This window comes from Bactrocera latifrons, unplaced genomic scaffold, assembly GCF_001853355.1.
Source record: "Bactrocera latifrons isolate USDA-ARS-PBARC rearing strain unplaced genomic scaffold, ASM185335v1 scaffold_206, whole genome shotgun sequence".
Classification (NCBI taxonomy): Eukaryota; Metazoa; Arthropoda; class Insecta; order Diptera; family Tephritidae; genus Bactrocera; species Bactrocera latifrons.
In genome coordinates, this window is record NW_017535586.1 from 275,895 (window position 1) to 296,938 (window position 21,044).

The 21,044-nt window shown below is 32.4% G+C and overlaps 5 protein-coding genes across 17 annotated transcripts in view; 2 read left to right on the top strand and 3 right to left on the bottom strand.

Annotated features, from left to right (window-relative positions):
* LOC108968197 (restin homolog) overlaps positions 1-3,520 on the bottom strand; it is a 30,321-nt gene extending 26,801 nt beyond the window's left edge. For 4 of the 11 annotated variants that reach the window (XM_018932052.1, XM_018932051.1, XM_018932050.1 and 1 more), the window contains exons 1-2: positions 3,325-3,520; positions 1,226-1,764 (exon numbers count right to left, since the gene is read on the bottom strand). In XM_018932052.1, coding sequence (XP_018787597.1) covers positions 1,226-1,526 — 301 coding nt within the window. In that variant the 5' untranslated portion in view covers positions 1,527-1,764; positions 3,325-3,520. Of the gene's footprint in view, positions 1-1,225; positions 1,765-3,254 lie in introns of all 11 variants that reach the window. The other 7 variants (XM_018932045.1, XM_018932047.1, XM_018932044.1 and 4 more) reach the window with 7 other exon arrangements.
* Positions 3,521-6,830: 3,310 nt separating this feature from the next.
* LOC108968200 (adenylyl cyclase-associated protein 1) lies at positions 6,831-14,685 on the top strand. Of its 2 annotated transcripts, XM_018932067.1 has the most exons (10): positions 6,831-7,168; positions 7,715-8,162; positions 9,010-9,191; positions 12,185-12,776; positions 12,927-13,122; positions 13,185-13,548; positions 13,609-13,781; positions 13,848-14,054; positions 14,164-14,307; positions 14,376-14,685. In XM_018932067.1, the coding sequence occupies exons 1-10, from the start codon at positions 6,835-6,837 to the stop codon at positions 14,457-14,459; spliced, it is 2,724 nt and encodes a 907-aa protein (XP_018787612.1). In that variant the 5' UTR covers positions 6,831-6,834; the 3' UTR covers positions 14,460-14,685. The 2 variants fall into 2 exon arrangements, with proteins under 2 accessions (XP_018787612.1, XP_018787613.1); XM_018932068.1 differs by lacking the exons at positions 6,831-7,168; positions 7,715-8,162; positions 9,010-9,191 and adding exons at positions 11,343-11,432; positions 11,494-11,596.
* A 585-nt stretch (positions 14,686-15,270) lies between these two features.
* LOC108968201 (vacuolar protein sorting-associated protein 29) lies at positions 15,271-16,100 on the bottom strand. Its single transcript, XM_018932069.1, has one exon. The coding sequence runs from the start codon at positions 15,976-15,978 to the stop codon at positions 15,430-15,432; it is 549 nt and encodes a 182-aa protein (XP_018787614.1). The 5' UTR covers positions 15,979-16,100; the 3' UTR covers positions 15,271-15,429.
* Positions 16,101-16,667: 567 nt separating this feature from the next.
* Positions 16,668-18,026, top strand: LOC108968159 (general transcription factor IIH subunit 3). Its single transcript, XM_018931963.1, has 6 exons — positions 16,668-16,791; positions 16,845-17,025; positions 17,084-17,279; positions 17,347-17,728; positions 17,800-17,836; positions 17,921-18,026. Exons 1-6 carry the CDS (start codon positions 16,770-16,772, stop codon positions 17,979-17,981), a joined length of 879 nt encoding a protein of 292 aa, XP_018787508.1. The 5' UTR covers positions 16,668-16,769; the 3' UTR covers positions 17,982-18,026.
* On the bottom strand, positions 17,982-19,894 carry LOC108968158 (5-methylcytosine rRNA methyltransferase NSUN4). Of its 2 annotated transcripts, none has more exons than XM_018931962.1 (4): positions 19,652-19,894; positions 19,414-19,597; positions 18,816-19,361; positions 17,982-18,740 (listed from the first exon to the last, which is right to left on the bottom strand). In XM_018931962.1, the coding sequence occupies exons 1-4, from the start codon at positions 19,706-19,708 to the stop codon at positions 18,055-18,057; spliced, it is 1,473 nt and encodes a 490-aa protein (XP_018787507.1). In that variant the 5' UTR covers positions 19,709-19,894; the 3' UTR covers positions 17,982-18,054. The 2 variants fall into 2 exon arrangements, with proteins under 2 accessions (XP_018787507.1, XP_018787506.1); XM_018931961.1 differs by having other exon boundaries at positions 17,982-18,764.
* Positions 19,895-21,044: the final 1,150 nt, after the last annotated feature.

The window sequence follows — 21,044 nt, forward strand, 5'->3', positions numbered from 1 at the left end:
GACACCAATATTTAAACGCATTTTTCTCAGAATGGTGTTTTTCAAAACGGTTTCTACTCTCAAACGAGAGAATATTTTTAACGTCATTCTCTATTGCATTATTATTATTATTTTTTTTTTTTTAAATCTTTCTATTTTTTCTACGAAAAACTGTCGAAAAAAGAACCATAAGAAAAAAACTTCCATAGGGCGATTTACCTACAACAGATTAATAATATTTATGAAATTTTTGTTTTAGATTAAAATTGTGGCCGCTATTGTGGACATGGTGTAATTCCAACAATTTATTTAACTATTATACATACATCTAATAAATAAACATAAAAAAAGTCCTTTTGTATTCGTTATGAATGTATTTATTTATAAAAAAAAAACCAGATCGAATAGTTAATTTCAATTTTAAAAAAACCCGAAAATCAGTGTTTTATCAGAGGGTAACACTGAGACGATTCCTTAAGGTTTCTTTTTGAGTTTCATTGGGTTGACTTTGAAATATTTACTATTAAAAAACTTTTCTTCTACAGAAAAAAATTAATAACTTGAGGAAGTCCACAAATTACATGTAATGCTGATGATATCAAACTCTTTATAATTTTTGGCTTTGCCAAAGCGAAACAAGTATATGGATTTTGTTCCAAATCGGTTACAAATTGATTCTCTAGATAAGTGCTTGTTCGTTTATTTATATCAAAGAAGATTTATACAGAAATGCACTATTGAATAGCAGTAACTGGCATTCAAAGGAACTGAAATGCACATACGAAAAATTGAAATGATGATGAAAAAGAATAAGAATATGATCGAAAACTGGATATTCCCCTGTTAAATACATAGTTTATGAAAATTATAAATAACATTACATGGGGTCGCTAGGCAATCTGATTAAGTTAATTGTTACAGTGTAATAAAAGTTGATTCTTAAAATATTTCGTTCGTATCCTGAAATTTGAGGGGATAATAATTGATCTAGATATCGTATAAAAATTCTTCAGAAGTATGAGACTGGATATTCCCCTGTTAAATACATAGTTTATGAAAATTATAAATAACATTACATAGGGTCGCTAGGCAATCTGATTAAGTTAATTGTTACAGTGTAATAAAAGTTGATTCTTAAAATATTTCGTTAGATAATATAAATTCTGTAATATTGTCCTAACGTTATACTTAATAATCTAATAAAATCCTTTCTGAACTTCTATTTAATAAACGGTTCAACAATTACCTCGAGGTGGTGGGCCTGTTTTCGGCGCGGCGTGCGAACAAAGTCGACCAATTTTTGAAACACTTACAGCTATGTCACTACTGTAATTAGTTGGTGCTCTTAAACGGCTCGTTGGTCCTCCAGTTATTGATAAAGTTGGCGTTGATGGTGCAGAAGATGCTGGTTCGACTGGTGAATGTGTTGCATTCGGTATAGATTGGCCATTTGATAGCAATAACGTATCACCGTCGGTGGGTGGAGCAATTTCAGATGAAGATGACATTGGTGGCGGCATTTCACAATTGCTTTTATCATCACTCATTTTTATAATTTATAGGGTGAATTATTGCTAATATTATTATTAATTTCTTTTTATTATTTGCTCAACATATATACTAAGAAAAATAATAAGCCCCAAAATATGCTTTACCGTGATTATCTAAAACAAAGAACCACTTAGTGCCAGTTCACACACGTACTCTTTTGTCACCCGCTTATGCACGCTTTGTGTTCTTGTTCGTAACAGTTTGCTGCTACGCAAGTCAGCGTTCCTTTTTATTCTGAAAATATTTTCATGGTTTCAAATAAATATTGGGATATGTTCGAAAATTTGAATTTTGTATGATATAATAGGAATTATTTAGAATCTGATGAATAAAGATAGTAAAAAAAAAAGTTTAATTTACATATTTAATATTATTTAGCAGTATTAAATGTAAATTAATAATAGTCGAAAAAGTCGGTTCATTTAACAAAAAAATTAAATTCAGGGAATTTGAAAAAAGTTACAACTGTTCAAAAACAAGTGAAAATAAAGAAATTCGATATATTTAGAATTTTTTGTATAAAAAAGGTAAGAATGCCAAGAAAGCCACCAATGAAATTTGTATCAGTTCGTGTAGCACAACAATGGTTCGCCGCTTCCATTCTGAAATTTCCACTTATGGAAAATTGGCAAAAAAAATGGTTTATTTATTTATTAGTATAAAAAAAAACTAATTAAGTGAAGTTTGATTAAAAATACGGAAAGACTTTTTTTATGAAAAGGAAAGATAAACAAAAACCGACTCGAGTTGACTGACTTTTGTCGTTGTTGTTGTTGTTGTTGTAACGGCAGAATTCTGCCGAATTGACAGTCCTTGGCCGGATAAAAATCCGGGTCCGTTCCGGGTTTCGTAGACCCGACTGTCGTGGGAACGGGACTTTTGTCGTCGTGTGAACGCACTGAACGGCACCAAACGAGAATTTACCGATTATGTGCGACAAAAGAGTCCTCGTTTATTTAATGAAACCTGCCATCAGAATATATTGTATATATTGCAGTTTATGTGCTGAACATATAGAGTGCGACACGACATGACTGCACGGCAGTAAACTGCAAAAATCCATTTTGTACATATGTACACAATTTCGTTATGGCCATAACCTTTTACTTCAATATATTTTGCTCAGTGAAATTTTTTATGCAAAAAATAAGTAAATAGGTACATTTTTTTGTTTTATCTCTGTTAAAATATAACAGAGCTATTTTACACTTCTCTTTGTAAAATAACACCAGGTTTCTTAGAGTTTTGAAAAATTTAAATATTAGTGGCATCACTCCTCTCTACAGTCATTTCTACTGTTGTCGAGAGCGACAACTGTGAGACTGCAGCCGTGTAGTCGTGCAGCTGTCTAAATAACTATGCAGACAGATGTCGCTTGCAGTCTATCGCACTAAATGTAATGTTCAAGTAAAAAAAAACAGATAAGTGTATAGTCATTAAAAGGGGACTCAAGAGTTACAAGGTGAACGATTTATCGAGAAATCTGTCACAATATCCCCAATACAGTTCCATCTCTAAGACTACCAATTTGAGAATTTGGAATCAATGCATAAAGCACATTACAAAATAAACAAGAATTATCACTTTTTCTTAGAACGTTGTTCATCTAATTTGATGTATTTTAAATTTATAACTGTATAATATATTTCTTAGATCTGCACGCATTTATATATTTGTATATTATTAATTTCTGTTATGCGATTTTAATTCACTAAACACTTTACTTTGATGTTAATTCACATTCTTTATAATTCGGGAGTGAGATTTGCACATTTATTTTAAGCACTTTGTTACCGTTTTGCAGAATTTACCAACCGATTAAGCGGTAAGAAAATTTTCCGACTTTTAACAAACAGCACGATATAATTCTATTTAAATATTACTATGCGTTATGGCGGATAATTAGTCTGGCAAACAAAAATCACATTTAATAAGCTAATAGAAAATAAAACTGACATGTAATAGAAACAGGGAATATAGCTGACATCAGAGAAAGAGCAGAGAACGTATATGATAGACGTTCTCTGATATATTTATACGTTCTCTGATAAATGTACGTTCTCTGGTCAGTGTGTTACAAATCTGTTGAAACCAGAAACACAGGGCGTCACAAAATCGAAAATCGAGTTTTAGACAGCATAAAATATTTAATACTAGATGAGCAAAAGGTTGAATAATATTTTATAATATATTATATATATCCATATTATGGAAGGTAATGTTATAAAAGCGAGTTTTCAATAAACAGGTTTTCTCGTGCAAATAATATGTAATCTTACCTTGTAATTTAATGCTCCTACAATAGTACGAATTAAGCAACTCTACTCTTTTCGTTTTTTTTTTTTGCGAGGAATATTGGAGAAAAGGAAATGTAAAAATCTTGTACCGAAGCGAGCATTTGTGGATGATTAATTTCATAGAAATTTGTGGTTGAAGTGAATAAGATTTCTCGGTGACAAAAATTACTTTTTAAAATAGTGGTAAGCGACACATAAAACATTTTTGGAACAGTTTAATTTTTTTTGACTCAATACATATTCCCATATATGAGCACATGTGTATGTATGAATTTAGATTTAAACAAATGTAAGAAAAAGGAAAACATTGGTTAACTTGCCAAAATAGGGAGAATATTCCATGCCGGCTTTGGATACGTTTGGCATTTTGCAGTGTTTGTTCATTCGTTTATTAGACAGGATGATTTTGAAATAACAAGTTGTGGGGTGTATATATCAAGGCCATGAATACGTATATTCAAGAGATTTGGGCGTGATTTAATCTCTGATTCTATAAAGAGAGAGGCGGGTGGTGAAATGCATATTTATTTGTGAAGATGTTGACTAACCCACATACAAACGTAGGTGTAACTTTTCACTGGCGTTCCTCCAAGAAAAGAGAAAAACTCAACAACAAAAGGACTTGGCAGCTGCTTGATTTCATTAAATGGAATATCACAAATAATTTATTTTTGGTTGATGACTTAATTTTTTATTACATTCAGAAATACTTTCCATAAAAATACATATATTGCAAGTACTCGTTACGATATCATATACGTATGTATGTGCATATCTTCATTTGTTATTGAAAAATATTAGTGAATTGTGCCTCTACATACATACATTGTTATTCAATTTGAAATGGATAAATTTAACATTTTATATTAATTATCAATACTGTATGTGTAATATATGGACAAATATTAGGATAATCTTCTGAAAAATTGTGGTGTGTGGGGATTAATGTAATGTAATAATTTATATTTTCTAAAGTTAGATAAAGAAAATCAATAATAATTAAGTTGTTTCATAATATTTATAGTATATATATTTTTTGGATTTAGTATTTTTATTGTTGATTTGTCTAGAATCTGTGTTTATTATTATTTTTAGAACCTGTGTTTATAGACACTGAAAACAGCAAAAAAAAAAACTCTTAATGTAGACTCCTTACCTTAAAGCTACATAAAAGCTCTTATCGTGATTTCTCTTATATTGTATTCGCATGCTGGTTAGTTTTCCGGAGTTTTCTCTTTACGCAGTAACCAACAGCAAAAACTGGAAAAACATACGTGTGGCTGGATTCAAATATTATGAGAAGGTTTAGTTTATACAGTTTATTGGCCTTCTGAGCTCTCTTCCTTGAAGTTGGGTAAAACTTTCGCCATGCATACTTCAATTTGTTTCTATTTTAACACTTTTTTATTTTGCCTGGTTAGAAGTATGTTTTATGACTTTTTTTGGTGTGGGTCTGGCTAAGGGATGATAGGGTTAAGAAAAAGTAATGCGAAGTAAGTTTTCATTTCCGTGACATCCGATATTAACACACGAAATATGAAATGGCCCTTAAATTCTTAAATGAGATGTTTTCCTTTATCATGCCATGTGTATGCGGTAAACCCACCCATTTGTCGAAGAACCGAATAAGACATATTACACTTGTAAACCTTACTTGCCTTGTGATGGTTTTAAGTACGTTGACTTTGAAAATCGCCATACAAATCAAAATTGTGCCAAAGAGAGCCCTTCATCTATGCACTCTGTTGAAGTATCATATCGAGATGCATTATGAACATATCCCTACATTCCAGCTCATTTTGCTTTTAAAGCGTCATCTTTTTTTCTTGCTTAGTGTAAATCTTATTTTAACGCATGCGTAAATAAAGTAAATTAACTTTATATTAACATTGCAAATATTTGTGAATGTGTAGATTGAGATTTCATATAAATAAAGAGTGTATACATAATAGGCTGCGTTCTTGTCGAACTATATTAAGACAGTTGTACTTCAAATATTTTCCTGCAATTCCTTTTATATATACATCCATATTCTCTCATCATATGTCCTTCTCTTAAATGAAGAACACGAACTCATTGGAATATTGTTTCGGTACCGTGCCGTAGCTGCTGGGTGTACAGTCGGCATGCGAGCACGTTCCGGACCACTTCTTACATTGTGGTAGAAAGCATTGAGCATTGTTTTCACGAAATTTAAAAGCAATTTTGTCGGATGTGTTGTTTATAAAAGTCAATTATATTAGGAGTATGCTAGCAATCATCGAACTAAGTTTAATATATATTTTTTTTATTTGTTAATTGGCTAAGAAAAAATTTAAAGCGACAAAAATGATGATTATGATATTAATCTTTTGTCGAGGAGTGCTTTAAAGTGCCGGTGCACTAAATTCAACTAATTTCACCTATTTTCTTGATAATCTAGTCTCAAAATCATTTAAACGTATGTGTGCCTATATAAAATGTTTAATTGACAATAAATAAAATCCGATATTTTTGTAATAACTGTGTTATTCTTCATTTCGAGTTTAAAAAAGTCCAACAATCATTCCAAGGCAGTCATCATGTATTAAATAATTTCATTATTGGTTCCAATGTTACGAGCCCGGAATAGCCTGACCTAATTAATTTCCTGTCAGCTGATTAATAGCTACACTTATGTGTATGCGTTATTTTATAGGCGTTGGCGCTAGTATGCTTGTTTTTAGAATAAACCAATAGTAAATATGAGGAATATTTTTAATTTTTGTTTGGTGCTAATGACGTCACCATAAATATGTAGATCATTTAGGCTTACTAAGAAACTTTAAAATCTGACTAATATTAAGAAATCTTAACTCCTAATAAAATGTAATTGAACTCTGTCGCGAAGTTAAAAATATAACTACATATAAAATAATGAATTATATTCCAAAAATTTACTGTATGTAAATTATATAAAGTTATATACATAGTGGTGCATCCTAATTTCTTAGAAAAATTAATTTTGAATAATTTATATTCAAGAGAAATGTTTTCCTGTTGTCGTGCTAGTTCGAAAAATTCGAATTTACAAAAAAAAGTAAAAAATAAAAAAGTTGATGCGTTAATCCAAAATCAAAATGCGGAAGATGAAAGCGCCGAGGATCAGAAGCGAATAATTTCAACGATAAAAATCGAGAAGGGTAAAGCGAATGACTTTGAAAGCGAAAAGTATTCACTTTCTCTAAACGGAAAAGAATCTGAAGGTCTAATTGAAAATTCCACAGCAGATAAAAGGATATGTGATGGCATAGCGATAGCTAGTTCAACAAAATCCGAAACAGCAGATATTGCATCTAATACACAGCTGGGGAACGAAAATGGTACATTTTTTTTATTATTTACAAAAGCCCTTAATAAATAATATTACCATTAGTGTAAAAGACCCACTTGAGGTTAAGAGAAAATTGTCGTGGTCGAAGAAAGAAGCAGCCATTATAAAATACCTTAATATTCAGTGATCTAAAAAATATAAATAAATAAAAAATAATGTTCTGCCCGAAGAAACCACTTTTTTGGTGAAATATGGGAAAAATAATAAATTAAACACACTTAATTATGCATATGTATGTATATGCATCTAAATTCAAGGCTTATTGATTACGTTCTGTTTGAAAATAGAATTATATATTGTATAAGCGCAAAGACAGGATCAGATAAATACCTACTCTCAGTGCGAAATGATGCCCTACACAAAGGTTAAAACATATTGTAATGTAACAATATATGATAACAGACTGTAAAAGTAATATTTTTTGTGTACTATGAAGTATATAAATTGTTTAAATTGGATTGTAGTTTTCACCATGTATTTTTTTTATCCATGCAAATGGATTTCTTTTTTAATGACCGCCACATTGTATTCGCAGTTGAAAATGATCAAAACGATGTAGGAACTAAATTGAATCAGACGACGAAAACGGATTGTACAACAACCGCTAACGAAATAATATCTGAAAATTGCGGAAAGTTGGACGACATAGAAGCAACTGTTTTGAGAAGTAATGACAAAACTACAGCAGGCACCACACCGGTAAAAAGTTGTCTTTCACGACACAATTCGATGCACACATCTATAAAGAAGAAGGTTAATATCAGTACACAAGCAGAAATAATAGAACCGGATCCTGCTCCTCAATCCCCGCACGAACCCGTTTCATCAAATGTGGACGATGACGATGTTTTTTCTGATTCACTGCCGCCGCCAAAACGCGAAAGTATGTGTGCGCCCTATATTGAGCAAACTGACGTTCCGGAATTAGTGGCATATGCACATGGGCTTCCAGAATGGTTCAATGATGAAAGGATTAATGAAATGTAATGTTCAAAATATTATAATTTAAAGCAAGTAATTTAAAATATGTGGCCAATGAATAGTGAACGAAGGTGAAAATTATAAGTTTTATTAATTGATTTACCAAATCTAAAACAAAAAAATTTACTTACTTCAATAATTTAAGTTAACATTTCTCATGAAAGGCTCAATCAAAAATTTATTAGCCTATAGCATTAGAATTGTTGAAATTATTTTTTTTTCTTAAAATTGTCTTGAAATTGTAAATCCGATATAAGGCTTACAAACAGTTTTATATCACTATTTAATATACTTTTAATAAAAGAACTTCGCAGAGTTATCTCAATTTTTTTGTTTTTTTACAGAGGAGAGACATTCCAATAAATGTCTGTCGTTCATAATTCAATGGTCAGGATATATAAATAAAAATATACGTTTAGTTATTTGTTTCTACGACAGATTTAAAAATACATACAAAAATATTATTAGTTATTCAATATGAACCATTATATTAAAAAACAATCGAAGAAGGAAACTAATTTATTATTCTAAGAATTTTCATATTTATACGTAAAAAAAATAGATACTTTCCATTTTCAATCCCTTTTAAGCAAACTATTTTGTTATTGCAATGTTTTGTTTTGTGATAATTGCATAGATCTCAATTCCATAAATGTAAATAAGATATTTCGTTTGAAATTTTTTTTAATATACAAGTTATGTATTACTTTTTAATTAAATTTCGACAGAATTGAAATTTGCTTTCATGCTTAATTAGTACATATTTACTTACAATAATTTATCTTCAATTGCAACATATACATACCAACACTTTTCATGAATCATGATTAAAAAACTTAAAATTTGTAGTGGCTGCATTGAGCCACCTGTTACGCCTGTAGGTCGCGATGAGCTTGAATTGAGGCGGCAGCGTCTGTATACAGACCTATTGCATGCAGCACATGCGGCGGTAGAGCATAACGTACGCTTTACCTCGTTTGCAACAAATATAACTGGGGATGCGATTAGCAGAATAAGTGGAAGCGTTAGAGGTGATTACATTTTAGTAAATAAGTAAAACGTACTTTGTGTAATACTAATTAAAATACATATATTATCGTATTGCATGGGTCATAACTATTCTTTGTAACAATATAAATATTTCCATTTTCTACCTCATGTGTTAGTTTCGCTCGCACCTTTATTTCCCTTCATTAATAATTTTTTTTTCCCCCCTTTCTTATTAATACTTGACTTAAGATATGGTACCAATCCATAAATCTATTTCGTCCGGAGGTGAATTTGTGACATACTAACCAAATAGGTTTATTCCTAAACCAGCAGTTAACTATATAATTCCTTATTACTATAACTATTTACTATATATTATTATTTCCCTTAACATATGAGATTTATTAGTGATTGACGTATTATGTTAATTTATCAAGAATATTATCTAATATTAATATTTTTACAAATTTTTAATAATCCTGATTTGTATGTACGTATGTAAGGAATGTATGGGAAAACCCGAAAGTTTTCAATAATATATTGAATATTTTAGTTTATTGGTTTTCATAATAGTGTTTATTTATTTAAAAAAAAGTACGTTAAAATGTTTCGTCGAGTGAAGAAACAGTGAGGAGGTCTAGTACATGGTGTGTTTTGAGTCTCATTGTTAATGGCCGAAATTTTTATTTCATCACACTGAGATCTAAAAAAAGTGAAATTTGAATTTAAAATTTTGGTATTAGTATAAATAATAAAAAAATTTTGTTTTTTACTCCAAAAGTTATTGCGTACATCATATTTTTAGATTTCCGTACGTTGTGGATATTTTTGTTTTTAAATATTATAATTATTTTCAACACATAAAGATATTTCAGTATAATAAATGATTGCTTCTCCAAACGCAATATGTTTTTATGAAATATACAGTATAGGATTCAACTTTCTTTTTTACATTACTGCCTTTTATTCATGTATTTCTTATCTTAATTTTTTTAAAGAAAGAATTTCGCTAATAATCTTAATATAAGTAAATGTGTCAAATTTCACTAAGATCGGTAGAGTAGTTAACGAGAAATCTTGACACTCCTTTGAAAACCCAGTTTCGATAAAAACGCATTTAAAGTTTTAACTGGCTATATATGTAGCTGATCTCGAGCGCTCTACTTTTCAATATTACGCGGATCAATTTGAGAATATAAGACCATATTCTAGAGATGTTATAGAATTAAAGAAACCAAAACTATTTTTTGTAAGCCGTGAAACCCATGTAAACCCTTAAGAGAAGATTTCCCCCATGTGTATGCACGTACGGGTATATACCAAAGTTTTCAAACTAATATTATTCATTCGTGCTTTATGGCTTTATGTGGAGATACTTTATCTTATCTTATCAATTTTTTCACTATTGTACGAATGAGAATTCATTCAGTTACCAATTTAATAACTAATGAGTATGGAAGAGCTAAGTTCGTGCGCAGCCAAATTCAGAGATATTGAAAAAACCGTATTATAAACAATATAGACTAGTGGGGGTTTTATTATTCAGTCGCAATTTATACACTGTTATAATAAAAGGCAATGTTCTTAAAAAGTTTTGATTTTGTTGTTGTTGTTGTTGTTGTTGTTGTTGTAACGGCAGAATTCTGCCGAGTTGACAGTCCATGGCCGGATGAAAATCCGGGTCCGTTCCGGTTTTCGTAGACCCGACTGTCGTGGGAACGGGTTTTGATTTTGTAATATCAGGTAATTACATTAGAGCGATAGATGGTGCATCGCTCTTAATTTTAAGATATTTAAAAGTAACGTGTCTCTTCCCGTTGACCCCTTTTTCAAATTTAAGTTTAGATTAATGCCGAAAATCAATCCTCCTTATGATCACTTAATATATGTTACATAACTCAATTACTTTTAGTTTATGTTTTTTACCCCGTATAACATGGTTCAAGAGTATAAAAATGATGGAAACTTAAGAGCTTAGGAGTCTTAACTTTTGCTTTACGGTGGTTCAAATGTTAAGCAAATAATTATAAACTAAGTAAGCGCCGTGATTCATGTGTATAGGTTTGGCTATTTCGTGGCCCGTTTTTTTTTTCAACGGACCTTAATGTGGTTATTGGCTGAATTGATGCTTAATGAACCAATGCGCCTAATAAAGTGAAATAGTTGCAAACAAAGGGCAAAATCAGAATAATTGCTGCTGCCGTTGGCTCTGCTGACCGCAACCGCAAAAACCATGTCCACAGCGGAAGCGTTGATCTCTCCGTTGTAACTGTTTAATTCTGGTACCGTAAAATTGATATTTCTAGCATATAAATATGTGCATATAGGCATTGAATTTTTTAGTAGTGGTAGTAGCAGACTGGTAGTATTCGAATGGGTCAAACATTGAGCGAATGTTGCGGTCGAACTTTGATCATCAACGACACGAGCACTTGCAACAATCCAGGTAGGAAAGTGAAATTAAACAGTCTCTTTGTGTTAATAAAATTACTAACGGAGTTTTTGACAGAATTTTTACTCTATAGAAAATAATAGTGCTGAATATTCAGCAATTAGTTTTCTCATTTAAAATGTGTTGGTACTAAATTTGCATACAACTTAATCTACATTATACATAAATGTATGCATACGTTTGTATGCAAATACACATGTACATATATGTATGTACGAGTGTTCGATCGCAATAAGAACATTGGAAAGTTTATATATAATACAAAATTAAGTACATATTATACCATGAACAATCGTGCGAAAGAATTTGACGAAAGATAGCTGACTGCCAATGCAGAATGAGTCACGTTGTCATATAACGATTGCTTAATATCTATCTACTGATATTTATTCCAACTTTTGCACTTTACAGTGTCGTCTATTTACATATTTAGTGTTTATAAGTGGGCATATTGAGTTATTTTTGCAAACTGTTCCTCGCATATCTTATATTTTATTTATAAAAAATTTAAACATTTAGTATTGCGTTCTATACAAGTAAGAAATCTGTTTTATTTGTATTCGATTTTAATATACTATTCAGATTGTGATCCAGACTTAAAACCATCCGTTGCTGAAAATCTTGAGAAGTTAGTTAATCGTTTAGAACAGTTGGTTGAGCGTTTGGAACATTCGATCTCAGCACGTGAGCTGGAAGTTGCTAATCGCACAATTGATGCAGTTCGAACGAAAAAGCGAGAAAGTTTCAACTTAGAGAGGACCGAATTACCCACAGCGACGCCTACTGAACTATTGCCGCTACAGACGGAAAGCATAAATAACCGAATAGAAAAATTGGAACATTCATTATATCAAATAAACGAACGACACAGCAGCAGTTTGAGTACGAGTAATAGCCAGTGCAGTCAAAAACTCAGAGAACTACAGGAGCACAAACAACAAAAAGAAGAGGATAGCCTTGAAAATATACCGACAGTGCTTGAAGATTATCAAGTGTCCACGCTTCTACCAGTCTCCGAAGGAGAGCAGTATTCGCAGTTAAAGCCGCCGTCCGAAATGAGTGTCCTAGGCTTCCAGAATATTATCAGTGGTCCGCTGAATCAATATTTAGCTCTTTCTGAGAAAATCGGTGGCGATGTTGCAAAACATGCGCAGTTGGTAAAATTAGCATTTGAGTAAGTCGAATGTTTTTTTAATTTGTTATTTGTTTAAGGAATTGTTTTATCATGCATTATTTTCGGTTGGTATTGAATTAACATAATACATTTCAAAATTTAGCCAAATTGAAGTGTACATTTTTATATCCATATATGGTGTTTTTTCAGTGCTCAATCGCAATATGTTACATTGGCCAGTCAATGTTCTCAACCTAACCAAGAGAAGCAAATGGAGTTGCTGAAGCCCACTTCTGTGCAAATTAGCGCTATCCAAGACTATCGTGAAAAGAATCGAGGATCTGCATTTTTTAACCATTTATCGGCTATTAGTGAGAGTATTCCAGCTTTAGGATGGGTCTGCGTGGTAAGAGAAAATAAGATTATACTACGCTCATGCTTAGTTGTTTATATTATCTTAATTAATAGTCACCTACACCTGGACCACATGTAAAAGAAATGAATGATGCCGGTCAATTTTATACAAATCGTGTGTTAAAAGAGTGGAGAGATAAAGATACAACTCACGTAGAGTGGGCAAGAGCATGGATCCAAACATTAACTGAATTGCAATCATACATTAAGCAGTATCATACTACTGGTCTGGTATGGTCTGGTAAAGCTGCAGCACCAGTTGGAGGTTCTGTGCCACCACCACCACCAATTGGTGCTTGCCCACCACCACCACCCCCGCCAACATTCGATATTGGTACAATGTCATTAGATGACGGTGGTGCAGATGATCGCAGTGCTCTATTTGCCGAAATTAATCAAGGCGAGGGCATCACGAAAAGTAACTTTAATAATTATAAAATATGTGAATATCATTTCACACAGTCTTTTTTTTACATAGATTTAAAGAAGGTCACTGCTGACATGCAAACTCATAAGAATCCAACGTTGCGCACTGGTCCAGCTCCATTCAAGACACCTACTCAGTTTGGTTCATCTTCTGGTGGTTCTTCCACTGCTGCTGCTGTTGCAAAAGAGCCAGTATTCACACGTGATGGAAAAAAATGGTTAATTGTAAGGATATTGAAATATTATAATTTAAACAAATTTTGAAAATAACAATTTAAAATCTCGTTGTAGGAATATCAACGTAACAATCGCAATTTGTTAGTGGAAAATGCTGAAATGAACAATGTGGTATATGTGTATAAGTGCGAAGGTTCAACTTTAACTGTTAAGGGCAAAGTTAACAACGTTGTATTAGACTCATGTAAAAAATGTTCTTTACTATTTGATTCAGTTGTCGCGTCAGTAGAATTCGTAAATTGTCAAAGTGTCCAAATGCAGGTTAGTTCTTTCAAAGTTCAATTTATGTTTCATCTCCATTTTGTATTCGTTAGTGGTAGTAATAATAAATTACGATGTAAATTATACAAATTCACAAAAATTTTATTAGGTTCTTGGTTTCGTACCAACTATATCAATTGATAAAACCGATGGCTGTCAAATGTATCTATCCAATGAATCAATCGGTGTGGAAATTGTAAGCTCAAAGTCTTCCGAAATGAATGTTATGCTTCCCCAAGCCAGTGGAGATTATGTAAGTATATATTTGACGTATAGTTTAATAGAGATTAAAATATTAACATTATATTGTACTTAATGCAGATTGAGTTAGCTTTGCCGGAGCAGTTCAAGACCACTATTTCGGGACAATCACTGAAAACTAGTTGCGTGGAAAGTCTTGGTTAAACTCATTCAATGACGAAGATGGCTTCAAACCGCCAAAAAAAAAATTCATCGAAGCAGATGCAATGGAGTATTTACATAAAATTGAACATACATATTTACAAAAACTCATTTTGCTACTCCAATTCACTTTTTATATAAGTAATTTATACTATGAAGCATCGGTGTTGAATACACAGGTTTTAATCAAAAACAAAAAAAAAAATACAAAATAAAGTTTTTAAGATTACAGTCGTTTAGTACCAATTGGGTGTATTGCAACAAACTAAAAAGTTTTTATTGCCTGTTTTATATTTGTAAAGAAAAAATTAATGCTACTAAATTTATATTTATAGTTGTGTTATTTATTTATCACACATCAATATAAAAAATGATAATTTTGAATTAATTTCTAAATTTCATTAATATGTCTTAATTCAAGTATTCAATAAGTAATGCAAATAAAAGCAATTTACTACCAGTTTACAAAGCAAATTATATAAGTTTTTTTTTTATGTTGAAAGCTAGGGTAATTAAAAAGGAAAGATTTGAGGAATTAATGAAAATAAATTCAAATTTATACAGAATCACGAGATTATTAATTTTATTGGTTTGGGTGCTAAATTTTTGGTAAAGCAGAGCAGACATATTTTTATTATTTATTGAATAATCCTATAAGTTTTTTGTTGTTATTGCAAAGCAGTGAATGTTCCAGTATAAAGGTTAAAACTATCTTAATTTTTATGCAACATTGTTGCAATTTTAAAAAATAATTTGATAAATTTTGTATTAGCGAATAAACCTTAAACTGTATGAATACAACGTTATACATACATACATTTTTATAGGAATATATATTTTCATAACATTAATATAATTTATAAATGTACATGTGTACATACATTTACAAATAAGAAGTATAATGATGTGAATATTGGCCGTATTTAACAAATCTGAGGGAGTGTTCGCAAAGGGCAATCCAATATCAGCCACATTAGATTTTTTTGTATTCAATGCGCTCGACTTTCACTTCGTCGCCAATAAGTTGGTATACATATGTCACAACAGTTGTACTTTGAATATCCATAAGTACAAAAGATGGTATTACATTTACGTCTAGAGGGTTAAAAGCACCAGTAGCAGAACCGGGGTTGATATAGAATTTATTTCCATGTTCATAAGCTTCAAATTTATATGTATGACCCGATATTAATATATCTACATCTAATTGACGCTGAATCAATGCTAGAGCTTCTGGATCGCCACGGGGCACAACCTGATGTCCATGTGACAGTCCAATTCGAAACTGTCCAACTGTAACTACCTTCTGCTCGGGGTAACTCAAATTTTCATCAAATTCTCCGCGAACGATGTGTACGTCATTGGCCAATGTCTTCAGGTAATCGTAGGTTTCCTTTGTGCAAAGATTGCCTGTGCAAAGTATATGGTGAATACGTCCTGGTACCAATAACTTTTTGAATTTCGCCGGTAAACTGGCACACCGATGTGGGATATGAAGATCACCGAGAACAAGAACCAGCATATTGGAGGCGTATTTTCTAACTTATCGGTTGATGAAAATATAAACTCTTTTATCATAAACTTTTTCGCTTCTGATTAACTTTAAACATCACAAATTCAGCTGATTGTCAAAATAGGGTATGTTCAACAAAAACTAATACCTCCATTACGGGGCATTTCGACAGGATAAAATCTATACCTTACAAAGTGTCAAATCTATTGCTATTGCCATTGCCAAATCTGTATGTGGGCATTTGTTATCTTGATATAATCATTTGCGCAAAGGCTTAGGCAGAGAATGTAAAGTATCGCTGTCAAAAATGAAACAAAATATAAACAAGCAAAACGAAATTCTTCGTTGCGAGTTTCTTCATATTCTCTGCTTTYGCATATATGCCATGCCGTAAATACATATATTTATTTCTCTTCATATTCTCTGTTATAATATGTGAGAGAATTGTAAAAAATGTTAAAATTGTGAGGCGAATGCCGACCTACAMTGTTAACAAATGCGGCGAATTCCTTAGCCGAAATCTAACAAATGTTCGCAGTCGAACCTGCACCTTCTCTATACTTTACATTCTCTGGTTGAAGTGACAGCTTATTGCTTACGATATATGGCAAACTAATTAGTATTCCATATATTGTAAGCAATGTGCAGTCTCCACAGGCAATAGGCACGGCAATACAGTTAGTAAGACATAGATTTTACCCCGTTAAGTAAGTACGCTAAGTTATTTTTCATTGCAAGCTCAATAGTTTTGGTAGCATTAGTTAATTTTTCATTTATCTACTGTTGTTAACTATCTCAAAATGAATAAACAACAAGATGTTGGTGAGTCTTCTTCATTATTGGTTTACTTCTATTTTTATAATTTGCTTTTTTAGAGACGAATAAATTTAGCTTGCTGGTAATTGTGCTAGACACCAATCCATCACAACGCATAGTGCGCCAAAATGCCCAGTTACTTACCCAATGTGTGGATGCCATTATTGCCTTTGGTAATGCACACCTGATGCAGTGTTCACAAAATAAATTGGCTGTTCTTTCCTGTCATCATCACGCCACGTACGAAAGTCTGAATATGTGAACTATTTTAATTGAAAGAGCCTCGTATATTTTTCAGTGACTTTCTGTACCCTTTGCCTGGAAAGCAGTTAGATGTTCGCCAGATTGATGGACAGTATGAAGTATTCAGTTTGGTCGAGAAGACTGTAAAACAACGCCTAAGCCATATTATTACTAACTCACAAAAATTGAATGCACCTTGCGAAAGTATTTTAGCAGGCAGCATGGCGATGGCTTTATGCTACATTTCTAGAGTAAGTTCGCAGAAGACAGATCTTAATAATTTAAATAGAAATTTTAACGTGTAATATTATTCTCCAGATTCAACGTAATGCCGCTGCAGGTGTAAAAATGCACTCCCGTATACTAGTTGTAACAGGCAGTAATGAATGTGCTTCTCAGTACATGACGTATATGAATGTTTTTTTCACGGCTCAGAAACTAGGGATTACAATTGATGTTTGCGCAATGGATAAAACGATGAGTCTTTTGCAACAGGGTTGCGATATCACGGGCGGACAATATTTACGCCTTACACAGTTAGATGGGTTATTACAATATTTGCTATGGGTGTTTTTGCCCGACCCACAGATGCGCCAGAAGTTGGTACTGCCTCCTGCAACAAAAGTTGACTACAGAGCAGCTTGCTTTTGTCACCGCGAGCTGATTGATATTGGCTATGTTTGTTCGGTGTGTTTATCCAGTAAGTTTGTTATATATATCTTAACATATTTATTATTTATAACAGAAATTTTAATTTTTCACTTATTTCAGTATTTTGCAAATTTAGTCCGATTTGCACCACTTGTCAGTAAGTTGTTTTTAAATTTACGTAGCATAATTTTTAAACATTTCCTATAGTAAATCAGATATCATAATACTCGTTTTTTTACAGTACGGTTTTTAAAATACCCGGACCCATGCCCATTAAACCAAAGAAAAAGAAAAAGATCTAATTGTAATTTACTTAAACAAATTTTTATATAATTAACTTAACTTATGCCAAAAATATATCTTATTTTTGTCAAATTACATATTTCTCATCAATTTACAGAAATACATTGGGCCATAGTTAGCTGGCAAATAGGGGAGCACCAGTTGTCCATACTTTAGAACCCTATGGTTTTCGAATTTAAATATGTCCTCGAAGAACCTAATTATGTAACTTAGATCTTTAACTGTAGCGGTTATACCATTTTCGTTAAAAGCCTTCTGTAGCGCCATATGTACAACTCCATCGTTCTGCACAGGTGAAAGTGAACATGTTGAATAAATTAAACTGCCACCTGGTTTTAATAGTCGTAAACAATTCGAGAGGATGTCAGCTTGTAGTTCAGGAATCCGTAGTCGTTCTTTTATACGAGTCGATTTAAATATATTGTTATCATTTACGGTCACAGAATGGCGGTCTGTTGTACATGGCACATCAACCAGAATCTTATCAAAGCTCTCGTAATTATCCATATATTTTGCATCACATTGGTTGAAAATTATTCGTTTATTTTCCCATTTATCTTTATAGTCAAATATGTACTCTTGCATTACTTTACGAATTCGGTTGAGACGCGATTCTTGTATGTCATTACAAATCAAAGTGTCTGGGAAAAGCGTTTGTAGCATTATCAGTGATTTTCCACCTGGTGCGGCACAGGCATCCAAAACGCGCTCACCTTGTTTAATGTCTAAAAATAATGGTGGCAGCACTGATGCACCATCTAATAGATAATGTGAGAGCGCCCCTAGACAGAACAATTAGATTTAAAATGCCTTTGTTGTAAAAAATTGTGTACCTGTTAAACATTTTTTTGGCGTAATGAATTCTGAACAATTCCCGATCTCGTAGGTGTATAATTTTAGATTATCTGGATAACAGAACTCCGTTTCCAACTCAAATTTTAAAGGAAAATCCGTATGTGTAGAATAGTATTTATAATGATTTGACTCGGGAATCCAATCTTCCATCCCTTTTATTTTGTTTGCCGGCATAAACTCATATAAGCCCCCTGTCCCATACTGTGGATCTATTAATCGGCTATTGGCTAATTGAGTATTATTTTCAATCGCCATTTCAAGACTTTCTATAAATTTTTGATTCTCTCCATTCTCTGAATTGCTTTTAAATTCTGTCGTGTTGCCTGCACAATGTTGCAGCTGAACGGATGTTTCTGCCATTGAACTTATAGGATATAACGACTGTTTTTCACGTTCTTCCTGTCTACATAGTACTTTGAATAGGTTTTCATCTAGCGTATTATTTGAACCATTTATCGACATATTGTAGCTATGCCCAAGGCGGTCTTCTACTACTTTTACTAGAGATTTTATATTTAAAGCTCCTAAAAAAATATATTGTACATAATATGATATTAATTTATTGACACTTCCTACCGCTTAATTCCATTCCATTGCAAGTTTTATCTGCATCTCCAAAGTTATTTACTACAGCTATATATTTATGCTCTGTTAATAACGCTACTCGAATGTTTTTCCAACGAATGCCAAAAACTGATCCATAAAAGTCATCAAAACTTTCTAGAGCTCGCTGAATATTCGTTTTTTTTCCTTTGAATGCCTACAAAAATTTATTCTAATGTATCATTAGTTGACTATTATTCCATACACGCACCCATCGCTGACTTTTTAATCTCATTTGCAAGTAAACTAGGCTATTAACTCGTAACATTTTTAAAGATTTTTATAAAACACGTTTCCCGCTCTTATTCGACTACTGCATCAAATTCATATGTGTTTGTTTCCTAACTGTTACCGACAGTAAGAATATTTAAGTTACCAATTATCAAAACCAAAAAATTGCTCAAAATACCGAGAGAATTAAATACAGCATTTAGAAAAAGTAAAAATTTTACTAGTCAAAATGAGCTACTGTCAAATAAAAATCAGCTGTTGTAATCACATGGGTAAACAAGCACACTAGAAGCATTTCTTTTGATTTCATTAATTTTACATTGTTAGGTTAAAAAACATTGATAGGTTTTAAAAATTTTAAATAGTAATAAAGGTGCAAAGATGTTAGTGTTTATACTCATTATGCGTACATTTTTGTTAGTTTATTCGATTATTTAATTAATATAAATGTATTTACATTTTTTATTTTGCATTAGCTTAAATGATCTTGTTAAGTAATTTTATTCAACAGTATATTGATGTTGTTGTAGGAAATACGTATAGTGGGTTTGGCGGGGCATGCACAGAGGTGGTTAATATGTTAAAGGTATTATGGATAAGTAGGAGTTTTACCTGCTACAGTACTCGGAACGAAGTTGACCAAGAGTTTTACGCGGTAACTCGTAATGCTCACTAATACTCACTGTATGTGATGGATGGTGATTGAACTCCAAAGACGAAGTTCATTGAGATGGAGTCGACAAAATGTTAATAGCTCCACTGTGAATGACGTTCAATAAATTATCGTGTCCGAAATTGCGTTGGTAACAAAAGTGCTTCACGAAAGACATTAAGGGCCATCTTGTGATTGTCTGGTGTTCTGTCTTGTCTGTATTTGCTTCAGATGCGTCCTTATGAATTCTGCGAAGATATTATTAGGCGTAGACTAAATATGTTCAGAGTATAGAATTTTAGGCTCCTTGCATGAAGAAATGAGAAAGGTCAAAAAGATGGGGTTCCAGTGCTTGAAATAAATATCGTGCATTCAGCAGCGCATGAGAAAATATCACTATGCGAAACTCCCTATTTAATTTTTCTTAGCATAAAATTTTGCCCTCGTTGACGACCGCTCAGATAATTCATACTCATCTTTTCCGCCCGGAAGGAAGCGTGGATTGTTCAATATCTTCCAGTAGTGTTATGTCATTGGTAGTGTCAAATGTTTTCCGTCTCCGTCCAAAGGTGGATATAAATTGTCGCCTACTAGATCGCGCTTTCTCTAGAGTCTGAGATGCATGACTATCGAATTCGGTTTCATCCCTGACATCAAATCCATAACTTTCTTGCAACGGCGAATAACTGGAAATGTTTCCTAGTTGAGTTCCTCGCTACGG

Excerpts from the sequence above, each read along its gene's own strand:
- LOC108968200 (XM_018932067.1), top strand. The coding sequence starts at position 6,835 with ATGTTTTCCTGTTGTCGTGCTAGTTCGAAAAATTCGAATTTACAAAAA. Across the intron at positions 13,782-13,847 it reads ATGGAAAAAAATGGTTAATT|GAATATCAACGTAACAATCG; the intron begins GTAAGGATATTG and ends ATCTCGTTGTAG. Across the intron at positions 14,055-14,163 it reads GTCAAAGTGTCCAAATGCAG|GTTCTTGGTTTCGTACCAAC; the intron begins GTTAGTTCTTTC and ends AAATTTTATTAG.
- LOC108968201 (XM_018932069.1), bottom strand. The coding sequence starts at position 15,978 with ATGCTGGTTCTTGTTCTCGGTGATCTTCATATCCCACATCGGTGTGCC.
- LOC108968159 (XM_018931963.1), top strand. The coding sequence starts at position 16,770 with ATGAATAAACAACAAGATGTTG. Across the intron at positions 16,792-16,844 it reads GAATAAACAACAAGATGTTG|AGACGAATAAATTTAGCTTG; the intron begins GTGAGTCTTCTT and ends TTGCTTTTTTAG. Across the intron at positions 17,026-17,083 it reads TCCTGTCATCATCACGCCAC|TGACTTTCTGTACCCTTTGC; the intron begins GTACGAAAGTCT and ends TATATTTTTCAG.
- LOC108968158 (XM_018931961.1), bottom strand. The coding sequence starts at position 19,708 with ATGTTACGAGTTAATAGCCTAGTTTACTTGCAAATGAGATTAAAAAGT. Across the intron at positions 19,598-19,651 it reads GATTAAAAAGTCAGCGATGG|GCATTCAAAGGAAAAAAAAC; the intron begins GTGCGTGTATGG and ends AAATTTTTGTAG. Across the intron at positions 18,765-18,815 it reads GCCAAAAAAATGTTTAACAG|GGGCGCTCTCACATTATCTA; the intron begins GTACACAATTTT and ends TGTTCTGTCTAG.